The sequence below is a fragment of the Notechis scutatus genome, chromosome Z (genome assembly GCF_049901735.1).
Source record: "Notechis scutatus isolate UNSWTSFEM ecotype Mainland chromosome Z, rNotScu1.2, whole genome shotgun sequence".
Taxonomy (NCBI): domain Eukaryota; kingdom Metazoa; phylum Chordata; class Lepidosauria; order Squamata; family Elapidae; genus Notechis; species Notechis scutatus.
Genome location: NC_142025.1, coordinates 1,591,199 through 1,603,070, shown reverse-complemented (window position 1 = coordinate 1,603,070; position 11,872 = coordinate 1,591,199). Strand labels below are relative to the sequence as shown.

Here is an 11,872-nt window from a genome sequence, read left to right as displayed (position 1 = left end):
GACCGAAGACAAGACGGAAGGTAGAAGAAAAAAAAACTTCTGAAGAATCCACAAATGTAGAATAGAATAGAATTAAAATTAATCGAATTAAAAGTGTGATTGGACAGACACACAAACAAGGAATTTGTCTCCAGTGCGGAAGCTCTCAGGTTACATACAAGCAACAACTGATAAATCATGATCATCATCATAAAACATAAGATACAATGATAGAGACGGGATGCTAACTGAGCGAATACCATAAATCGTAATAGGATGCTAAATAAAACGATATAAATCATTAGGATACGAGCAACAGAGTTAAAGTCATAAGAAGATAAGGAGACGGGTAATGGGAAAGATGAGAAGAATGGTAGTGATACAGCCTTACTAGAGAGTTGGACAGCGTTGACAGAATTAGTTGTTTAGCGGAGTGATGGCATGAGGGGGGAAAAACTGCCCTCGGGTCTACATGTTCTGGCGTGCAGTGCCCTATAGCGTCGTCTTGAGGGTAGAAGTGGAAGCAGTTTATGTCCAGGGTTTACTGGAGGCCGTCATTTGCCAGCAAGCTCCACCTGAGGGTTTCTCCCAAGCGCCATCTAGTCAGTGTTGACTGCCCTAGGGAATTCTGGGAGCTGAGGTCCACACAAGTTTTAAAGTTTGCTTGACAGGAGGGGCCAATTCATACGCTACGCTACGGCCAGAAGAGATGGCTCCCTCCACCACAGAACCTCCAGCTGCTCACCGGGTTTTAGTCTGATCTAGCCTGTGGTAGTAACAACTCAACTGCGTTGGTGTAGACCGAATCCCTAGATGCTGGAGGGAGGGAACCTGCTGGAACGGTCTTGGGATCAGACTCGGAGGTGGGACACACACACACACACACACCCTGCCCCATCTCCGCTGCTCCTCAGGAAGAGGGTCCTCCCACCCCCCTTTCAACGACGGTCCACTTGTTCCCTGAAGCCTCCTTGATGTCATAATACAAGGGCACCATGACATCACGAACGGAAGAAGGGAAGGAAACCAGCGGTCCCTGCCCTTTTGCTGCCCCACATACCCACAGCTAAGCATTCCTGGGCATAACCTTGGTTCTCCATCTTTCAAAATGTACCTTTGGGACTGACTGACTCTCTCTCTCTCTCTCTCTCTCTTTCCATCGATCCACCCATCCACCTGTCTCCCTTACTCCCTTATCTACTTATCTATCTATATACAGGTACTCTTCAACTTACATTTAGCGACTGTTCAAAGTGAAAACGGCACTGAAAAAAGTGAGCTATGGCTGTTATTCACACTTACAACCTTTGCAGCATCCCCACGGTCATGTGATCGAAACTCAGGTGTGTTTGGCAACTGGTTCATATTTAGAACCGTTGCTCTGTATCCCGGGCTCATGTGGAAACACACACACACACACACACACACACACACACACACGGTTTGTGACTTTCTACCCAGAAGATGAACAGACCCATGGAACAGCTGTCCTGCCCTACATAAGAGGAACTACAGACAAAATCAGTAAGATACTACACAGGCATCACATCAAGACTGCCTTCAAAACAGACAGAAAAATAGCAGCCATCCTTAGAAACCCCAAAGATAAAATTGACCTGGAAAAACAAGGCATAGATGAAGTCCCCTGCGCATCATGCCCGGCCACATACATTGAACTGACCAATAGAAGAATAAGTACCTGCCTGGATGAACACAAAAATGCAGTAAAAAAGCTGGAACACACTTCCTCACTAGTCCAACACATGGAAGCCACAGGTCGTAGCATCGACTTCAATGGCACCAAAACCCTGGCCACTATGGAAAACCCTAGCCACAGAGTCATCAGAGAAGCCATAGAGATTGAAAAAAGACCTGAAAGCATGAACAGAAGAGATGATTCCACCAGACTGTCAATTATTTGGAAGCCTGCACTCACAAACAAAAAAAATCTCCACACCACAAGCCAGGTTAACACCTGGGCACAAACAGATCCCCCCTGATACCTCCAGCTCAAACACACCCCAACCAGGCACCCAGATGAAATCTAGCTTCCTAACAAATGATAGCCGTCCATTTACTCGGAGCCAAGCTGCACTAAAAGCCTCCAATACAGGAACACAATGTTGCCAGCCAACCAAGACAAAAAAAGCCACAAAACAGACAGAAGATATTAGAAACACCAATCAAGCAGAACACAGCAAACTCCAAGACCAATAAACACAGACCAAGACTCCCAACCAATCCGGATAAAGAAAAAACCATTCTGGCACAGCAGTAGGCTAGCCCCAAATTTAAAACTGAAACAACTGTAAAAGTCTGACTCACAGACGAACACAATACAGAAGCCTGATGATGGCAGATGAGATTCTGCCGAAATGTTGCTACAACTTTAAAAGCACAACTATAATGACGGGAAGTATCTAGGCGACATTTTGATGAAGTCTCATTCGTCATCTTCAGGCTTGTGTCTTCGGCTTTGTGCTTCTCGGAGTAATGTGAGCTTGCAGCTGCTTCTTCCTTTTAACTGCTAGTGGGGTGTGACTTGATTGGGTGGGGGCTTGGCTGTGTTCTGATTGGGTGGGTGTGTTCTGTTCAGGTGGGGTCTTGGTTGTGCTCAGGTTAGTCTTAGTTGCCGGGGGATTTGAGCTGGTGAGCTGTGATCCTGTTGTTTGGATTCGCGTTCGTGGTCATGCCACATCTTCATGGTGGGCGTCAGTTCGCTTCATGTATGGGTCGGAGGGGTTTGAAGCGGGTAGTGATGCAGCTGCGGTACGGCTTCTGCTCCATATATGTATGTATGTATGTATGTATGTATGTATGTATGTATGTTCTATCTCACCTTTCTTCTTTCCCAAAATATGAAAGAGTACAAACTCACACAAACACAGGCAGGCAAGCTGGCTCGGACTTCACAGAGTTAATGGAACTGATAATGTCCTTGGCATTCCAACACGCTCTGCCTGCCAAGTCCGAACTGATAACAAATAAAAATCTACTCACAGAAAATTACAAAGCAGTCCACAAAAATCATTCACAAAGAAAATCTGAAGTAAGATTAAACTTTGTCCCGTACAAAGTTCCAGCCCGAAAACACACCCACTTTTATCCCCTGTGGGGTGTGGCTCAATGACTCAGCTCCCTCTCTGACCCTCCCACGCCTCCTACGTTGCTGCTCACGTTTCTCCCTACGACTCTGCTTAGGATCAAGCCAACACTCTTTCTCTTTGCTCCTGGTCAGGGACTGCTCCGATATGCCTTCCTCCTGATTAATCTCAGGCTGTTCCTCTCGGTTGTCTGATGAAACCTGAGGCATTATCAGGGAGAAAGGCATTGCCAGAGAGGAAGGTCCTGGGGAGGAAGGCATTCCCAGTTCCTCCTCCTCATCTTCTGAGTCCTCTTCCTCTGACAGCAACACTTCGGTAGCAACACTGATTGACAATCAATTTCACATGCTGTTGTGCAAATGGAATAGACAACAGGAGGAAAGCAGAGGCTAATAGTTAGCAAGACATCCCCAATAAAGGAGTGGTTCTGCAGGTGGTGACCACAGACCACTTCTCAGTTCCTATGCTTTCTGGCTGATGGTTTGGTCACTTTTGAATGCTGGCGGTGCTTTCACTCTAGTGGTAGCATGAGACGGAGTCTACAACCCACACAAGTGGCTCAGGTAGTGCAGCTCATCCAGGATGGCACATCAATGCGAGCTGTGGCAAGAAGGTTTGCTGTGTCTGTCAGCGTAGTGCCCAGAGCATGGAGGCGCTACCAGGAGACAGGCCAGTATATCAGGAGACGGGAGGAGGCCGTGAGGAGGGCAACAACCCAGCATCAGGACCGCTACCTCCCCTTTGTGCAAGGAGGGACAGGAGGAGCACTGTCAGAGCCCTGCAAAATGACCTCCAGCAGGCCACAAATGTGCATGTGGCTGTTCAAATGGTCAGAAACAGACTCCATGAGGGTGGTATGAGGGCCCGACGTCCACAGGTGGGGGTTGTGCTTACAGCCCAACACCGTGCAGGACGTTTGGCATTTGCCAGAGAACACCAAGATTGGCAAATTCACCACTGGTGCCCTGTGCTCTTCACAGATGAAAGCAGGTTCACACTGAGCACATGTGACAGACGTGACAGGGTCTGGAGACACTGTGGAGAACGTTCTGCTGCCTGCAACATCCTCCAGCATGACCGGTTTGGCAGTGGGTCAGTAATGGTGTGGGATGGCATTTCTTTAGGGGGCTGCACAGCTTGCCAGAGGTAGCCTGACTGCCATTAGGTACCGAGATGAGATCCTCAGACCCCTTGTGAGACCATATGCTGGTGCGGTTGGCCCTGGGTTCCTCCTAATGCACGACAATGCTAGACCTCATGTGGCTGGAGTGTGTCAGCAGTTCCTGCAAGACGAAGGCATTGATGCTATGGACTGGCCCGCCCGTTCCTCAGACCTGAATCCAATTGAGCACATCTGGGACATCATGTCTCGCTCCATCCGCCAACGCCACGTTGCACCACAGACTGTCCAGGAGTTGGGGGATGCTTTAGTCCAGGTGTGGGAGGAGATCCCTCAGGAGACCATCCGCCACCTCATCAGGAGCATGCCCAGGCGTTGTAGGGAGGTCATACAGGCACGTGGAGGCCACACACACTACTGAGCCTCATTTTGACTTGTTTTAAGGACATGACATCAAAGTTGGATCAGCCTGTCGTGTTTTTTCCCACTTTAATTTTGAGTGTAACTCCAAATCCAGACCTCCATGGGTTGCTAAATTTGATTTCCATTGACAATTTTTGTGTGATTTTGTTGTCAGCACATTCAACTATGTAATGAACAAAGTATTTAATAAGAATATTTCATTCATTCAGATCTAGGATGTCTTATTTTTGTGTTCCCTTTATTTTTTTGAGCAGCGTATATATCCTTTATCTACCTTTATTATTTATCTAAATATATTCATTTATCTATTCATTATCTCCCTCCTTGTCTGTTTCTCTTTCAGGATCTTTTTTCAATACATTCACACTGTGTTCAAAAGTTCAGTAGGTAAAGATAGCCTGAAGTTGGTGTTGTGGTCCTTTTGATACAAGTCCTGGCTCCTGCCTCAGGGCTGGTGGGAGGCTAGTCTGCCAGGGAAGGCCCAGACCAAGGGAACCCTCCAACAGCCAGGCCTCCAGTCTGCTCCTTCTGCTGGCAGGAAGGGGCAGGAATAGATGATGTCCCCTCCCAAGAGGGCATTTTCTTGCTATCCATTCTGCCCAATGGACATTTTTCAGCTAGAAACAATCAAAATCATGGTCATATGGCTGCACATGGCCGTAAATGTGAAGCACCCATGTGATTTTGTATGTGTGTGGTGTGTGTGCGCACGCATGTGGGGCAACCAAAACTCTGGAACTGAATTGTAAGTGCCTAGTTTCGGGGCATCCATCATAACCCATGTCCAGTTGCTAAGCAAGCAGTCGTTAAACAAGAACTAGCTGCATTCCCAAAACCCCTACCTTAAGATGATTTTGAACTGGTTAAAGATCTCTTGGATTTGACGGATGCTCGTGATCTGTAGGAAAGAGGGAGAGGCAGGGAGAAGCTGTGAGCTCAGCATAACCCTTAACGTTTCTCCCAGGAGTGACCCACACAAAACGTGCCTTATTGTACAAAGCTGGCTATTTAAAAAAAAAAAATCACAGACCCCCCCACAAAGCCAAAAGCAGCAAATTCTTTGCCTCAGGGTATAACCCAATAGTTCTTTCTGTTCTCAATCCTATGGAGATCCACTTTACAGATTCAACTTCCGGCCACTTAGATCCAATCTGAGCTACAAGGAATCCCATCGACACGATCCCTGCCCTGGGTGGGTAAGTTTTGAATTCACCAAAATGGATACTGCAGATTTAAACAGAGGAGCGTAACCCTACAAACCCCCATCTCTCTCTCTCTCTCTCTCTCTCTCTGCAGTGTTTCTGAGCCTTATCAACATTAGGAGGTGTGTGGACTTCAACTCCCACAATTCCACAGCCAGCGCCTAAGTGAAGTGAAGGACTTCCTGTATTTCATAGAAATCTTCCTAGACTGGCAGGTTGCAGCTGGAACAGACAACATAGCTGGCTGGGGGATTCTGGGAGTTGAAGTCCACCTCTGTTAAAGTTGCCAGGGTTGAGAATCAACCTTCTCCTCAGGGAGGCTTACTCCCTCAGTGGCAACAGATTTTTCCAGGCTGAATACTGGTAGTCCTCAACTTACAACCAAAATTCCTGTCACTAAGTGAGACATTAAGTGAATTTTGGCCCATTTGCCGACCTTTCTTGCCATCGTCATTAAGTGAATCACTGCAGTTCATAAGTGAGTCATAGTTGTTATGTGAATCTGGCTTCCCCCTTGACTTTGCTGGCGAGAAGGTCACTGAATCCGGGATGCTGCGACCGACATAAATATGAATCCCCTGCCAAGCAGGTGAATTTTGATCACGTGACCTGGGGGATGCCGCAATGGTCGTAAGTATCAAAGTAAGGTCATAAATCACTTTTCTTCTGTGCCGCTTTAACTTCGAACAATCACTAAATGAACTGTTGTAAGTTGAGGTCTACCTGTACAGATTTTTCCAGACTGGATATTTGAGGCTAGAAACCGGGTGACCCTGAATTCTAGTCTGGCTTAGGAGACAAAGCCAGCTCGGGGAATCTTCAGCCAGTCACCTTCTCTCAGCCCAAGAAAAGAAGCAATGGCGAATCTCTTCCGAAAAAACTCAAGAGGGACTTGCCCAGGCAATCTTTCAGAATCAGATGGGCTTGAACAGGAGGGGAAATATATATCTATCCAGGGGCGGGATTCCATTTTTTAAACAACCGGTTCTGTGGGCGTGACTTAGTTGGTGGGCGTGGCTTGGTGGTCATGTGACTGGCGGAACATGGCTTGGTGGTCATGTGACTGGGTGAACATGGCTTGGTGGTCATGTGACTGGCGGAACATGGCTTGGTGGTCATGTGACTGGGTGAACATGGCTTGGTGGTCATGTGACTGGCTGGGTGTGGCTAACTCAACATCACTCACATCGAGGCACGCATCTCCTCGCCTGGCCTCTCGTGCCTGTGGGGATGCTGCAACAGTCGTAAGTGTGAAAAATGGTCATAAGTCACTTTTTTCAGTGCCATTGTAACTTTGAGTGGTCACTCCACACAAGCAAAAGAGGGAAAAATAACTCCAGAGACGTTCCAGAGACAGGAATTCTAGTCCTGCCAAGAACGTAGTAAGGGTTAATGGAGAGGCAGTTTCTGTAAGCAACACCAGAATGTTTCCTTCCTGCCTCCCTTACAGGATTAGGCCAGTCATTTCTTCTAACATCCGGTTCTCCGAACTGCTTAGAATGTTAACAACCGGTTCTAGTGAATAGATGCGAACTGGTAGAATCCCACCCCTGTATGTGTGTGTGTGTATACTGTATATATATGTATATGTCCAAACCCTGGAAAGGATTTAAATATCCTTCATATTATCCACCAGCAAGTGACTCACATCTAGCTCATCAATGGTGCCCTCCAGAAACCGACGGACTTGGGAGTTGATTTCTGTGATCTGGATATCATTCAGAGGCTCATAGGTCACCGGCGGGCGATTGAGCTAAAGGCGGAAGATCAAAGCAATCAATCAAGGAGTTCCCAGGCAACTTTATTTAATTGCCTTAAGTAGGGCATAGCATCATAGGATGGGAGGGGACCTCAGAGGTCTTCTAGTCCAACCCCCTTGCTCGGGCAAGAGACCCTTACATAATCCTAGAATGACAGAGTTGGAAGGGACCTCGGAGTTCATCCAGTCCAACCCCCTGGTTGAGAAGGAGACCCTATGCCAGGGTCTCCAATCTTGGCCACTTTAAGACTTGTGGACTTCAACTTCCAGAAGTCCTCAGCCAGAAAAGCTGGCTGAGGAATTCTGGGAGTTGGAGTCCACAAGCCTTATAGTGGCCAAGACTGGGGACCCCTGCCCTATACTTATCCAGAATAAATGGTAGCTCAGCCTCCTCTTCTTCAAAGCCTCCAGTTTGCCACTGACTCTTATCTAGCCTGAGAGCCCATGTGTAAAACTGCCACACTGGCAAAATTAAAGCCAAGTGCAGGGGGGGAAAACGAGACCCACCTGTGAAGAGTTCAACTGGCTACTGTATTGCTTAATGCCTTAATGTTCTTGACTTACGACCACAACGGAACCCAAGATTTCTGTTCCCTAAGCCAGACATTCGTTAAGTGAGCCCTTTCCCGTTTTGCAACCTTTCTAGCCATGATTGTTAAGGGAATCCCTGCAGTTGTTAAGTGAGTCCTATGGGTCGTGAAGTGAATCTGGGTTCCCCGTCGAGTTTGGTTGCAAAAGGGATGCTGTGACCATCATAAATGCGAGTCAGTTGCCCAGGGTCCAAATTTTGACTATATAACCACAGGGATGCTGCAACGGTCATCAGTCCCTTTTTTCCCCCAGTGCCGTTGTAACTTTGAATGGTCACTGAGTGAACTGTTGCAGTGAAGGACGACCTGGGTTTCGCAGGAGTCTTCCCAGTCTGCCGGTTTGCAGCTGGGACAGACTAGACGAGGTACAGTCCAAAGGCATTCAGATCCTGCCCTCTTGTGCCTACGTAAGAGATGCCAGACTAATTGCTCACTTGACTCCTCCTCCCCTCCCTGGCTCGGCCAGTCTCCCTCTGACAGTGATGGATGAACCTGGGCTGGGCCATGTCACCAACCCATGAAGGGGCACCTTCCCAGGGGGCCGGTTCTTACCAAACTGTTGTGCATCGCCAACTCCTCCTTCAGGTACAGCACCTCTTTCTCCAAGTTCTTCACCATCCGCTAAGCAGACAAGAATGGCATGGACTAAGCGGTAGGAAAGTCAAAGTCAAGGGCTGCCAAAGATCTTATCAGAGCCCAGGAAGGACAAGGCGTCCCCTAAAATCCGTCCTCTAACAAGGATAAGGGACTATTGTCACGGCACTGATGACGTTGCCTAGGTGGGTAATGAGAGGTCTCCAGGAGAAGAACCAAGTTCAGAGAGTGCCAGGGACCCCACAGTCATCGTCCTTCTCCTCCCCTTCATCCTCAAACCCTCCCTCCCTTCTAGCACTGATGACGTTCCCTAGCTGGGTCATGAGACATCTGAAAGGAAGCATCTAGTCTAGAAGACCACCAAGGACCCCACAGTCTCCTCCTCCTTTTTCTAAACCCAACTCCCTTCAAGCACGGATGATGTTCCCTGACAGGGTGATGAAAGGTCTCCAAGAGAACCAACAAGCTCAGAGGGCACCAGGGACCGCATAGTCCTCCTCCTCCTCCTCCACCTCCTCATCCCTTGTAGCACTGATGATGTCCCCTAGTTGGGTCATGAGACGTCTTCAAGAAAACACCCACCTCAGAGAGCCCCATGGACCCCACCCACCATTTCCTCCTCCTCCTTTCTCCAAACCCAACTCCCTTCTAGCACTGACTGTGTTCTCTAGGAATGAAATGCCTGCGAGAAAACCACCAAGGCGAAGGAGCACTGAGGGTCTGACAATTGCCTACCTCCCCCACTTCTCCACACACCCCACTCCCTTCTATCACGGAAGACGTTACTTAGTTTGGTCATGAAAGGTCTGCCAGAAAACTACCAAGCTCAGAGAGCACCAAGGACCCCCACAGTCCCCCCCCCCACTCTTTGCAAACCTCACTCCCTTCTAGCGCAGATGATAAACACCCCATATGTACTTGGTATTTTCTTACACCCGGTCACTCCTTCGAGGCAGCAGAAAGACGGCAGGAGGACATACCTCCGAGTCGATTTTTTCATTGACGATCGGCAGGGTCGTCACCCACTTCATTCTGGTGGCAAAACGAAGTGTGGACAGCTGGAAAAAAAATATGGGCATCACCCCATTTGCGCTGTTATTTGGGGCTCCCAACAGTTCGTCTTAGAGATAATCTGAATACAAAAGTCTACTTGCAGGTAGTCCTTGACTTATGACCACAACTGAGCACAAAATTTCTGTTGCTAAAAGAGACAGTTGTCAAAACTTGTTTGCCTCATTCTGCAACATTTTTGCCACCGTTGCTAAGTGAATCCCTGCAGTTTTTAAACACGCTTGTTAAGTGAATCTGGGCTTCCCCAGACTTTGTCAGAAAAGGGGATCGCGTGACCTCAGGAGGCTGCAACCGTCATAACTGTGAGTCGGTTGCCAAGCATCTCAGATTTGATCCCTTGAGCACAGGGGTACTGCAACGGTCATAAGTGTGTGAAAAAACGGTCTTAAGCCCCCTTTTTTCACCGCTTGTTGCATAACCTCTGTCACTAAATGAACTGCTGTAAGTCGAGAACTACCTGTAATGTGGTTTTAGATTGCCTGATAACCAGAAAATGTCTCTTGTTATTTACTCAATTTGCAAGGTTTCTAGCTGAAATATTTAAAAGAGAGAGAGAGAGAGAGAGAGAGAGAGAGAGAGAGAGAGAGAGAGAGAGAGAGAGTCACTAGAAAACGCCATGCTCCCTGCACTGTGTTGGGCGGAAGGACTCGTATTTTCTTCTCCGGACATTCTACCTTTTCTGGGACGGCAGCTCAGAGAGCCAGACAGGGCAGCTTAACTCCCTGAAGCTGCCCAGGCCCATCTGGCCTGAGGCTTAATGTTAATGCCCGCCCTCCCCGGCTCCTCCGCTTTGCTGGCACCCTGCCGTAAAACACAAGGGGAGGGGCGGAATTTGGGGAAGTAAGGGCCAGGCCTGGGGGGGGGGGGGGAGAAGACAAGCTTCTTCTTCCATCTGCCCCTCTTTCCATCCATCCTTTCCTCCTCCCACCCGTGCTTTCTTTCATCCCTCCACTCGTCCTTCTTCCATCCGTCTGTTCCTCCCTCCTCCTTCTATCCATCTAATCTATCTATCCATCCACCCACCCCTCCATCCATCCGTCTTTCTTCCTGATCTGGCGCTTACCGTTTCCACGAGGTGAATGGACTCGCTGCAGATGTTAGCCACGAGGACCGTGTTGCAGTTCCCACCTAGGAAACGACAAAAGGAAGGGGGCTCTGTAAGAGAGAGGGGACCCCTCCCATCCCCCGACTCCCTCCTGCTCTGGGGGCCCAGGGGGAGGCAACTGGGTAGAGACGGCCCTGTCAACAGCATGGAGGAGGCCCTTCTTCCCCATCCCACCGACTGGACCCCCCTAAAGATCGGAGACCCATCACATCCCCGGACCAGGGGGAGGCAACTGGGGGAAGAGGGTCCTTCAAACCACCTGCCCCAAGTAGGGCTTTGAAGGGGGCAACCAGCAACTTAGACTGAAGCACAAGGGCAGCTCCTGCGAACGCGAGGCCTGTGTTCAAATCTAGACTTGCGCAAAACCACGCAGGCCTCTGAATTAGGTCCCTGGATACTTTTCAAGGGCAGCCCCACGCAGAGCGCCCTGCAGCACAGATAGCCTTCAACCTACGACGGCAATTCAGCCCGATATTCTTGCTGCTAAGTGAGACGACGATGAAGTGAGCCTTGCCCCATTTGACGACCTTCCTGGCTACAGTTGTTAAGAGAACCATTTGCAGTTGTTCCCGTCAGTCAGACGGTCGTTAAGTGAATCCGGCTTCCGCAATGAACCCGCTCATCAGAAGGTTGCAAAAGGGGATCACGTCTCACACACACACGGGACACCACAACCGTCATAAATACGAACTGGTTGCCAAGCGCCTGAATTTAGGTCTATAGGTTACTTTTCTCAGTACCGTTAGGATTTCAGGCGGTCACTGAACGCACAGACCTAAGTCGAGGACCCCCTGTAACCAAGGTGCAGAGCTTTGTCACTGTTCTGCCTTGCTTCCCATATATGACGGCTGCCAGCCTGGCATCGTTGAATGGACGGCTGCACACCAAACCCCCCCCCAAAAAACCGCCCACGGCGCTTACGTGG

General features: G+C 48.9%; 1 protein-coding gene across 2 annotated transcripts in view; it reads right to left on the bottom strand.

Annotated features, from left to right (window-relative positions):
• The window catches only part of KIF9 (kinesin family member 9), a 29,369-nt gene that overhangs the window by 9,907 nt on the left and 7,590 nt on the right, over nt 1-11,872 (bottom strand). For both annotated transcript variants that reach the window (XM_087948344.1, XM_087948345.1), the window contains 5 exons: nt 10,906-10,970; nt 9,752-9,829; nt 8,730-8,798; nt 7,477-7,581; nt 5,469-5,524 (listed from right to left, as the gene is read on the bottom strand). In XM_087948344.1, coding sequence (XP_087804470.1) covers nt 5,469-5,524; nt 7,477-7,581; nt 8,730-8,798; nt 9,752-9,829; nt 10,906-10,970 — 373 coding nt within the window. The remainder of the gene's footprint in view (nt 1-5,468; nt 5,525-7,476; nt 7,582-8,729; nt 8,799-9,751; nt 9,830-10,905; nt 10,971-11,872) is intronic.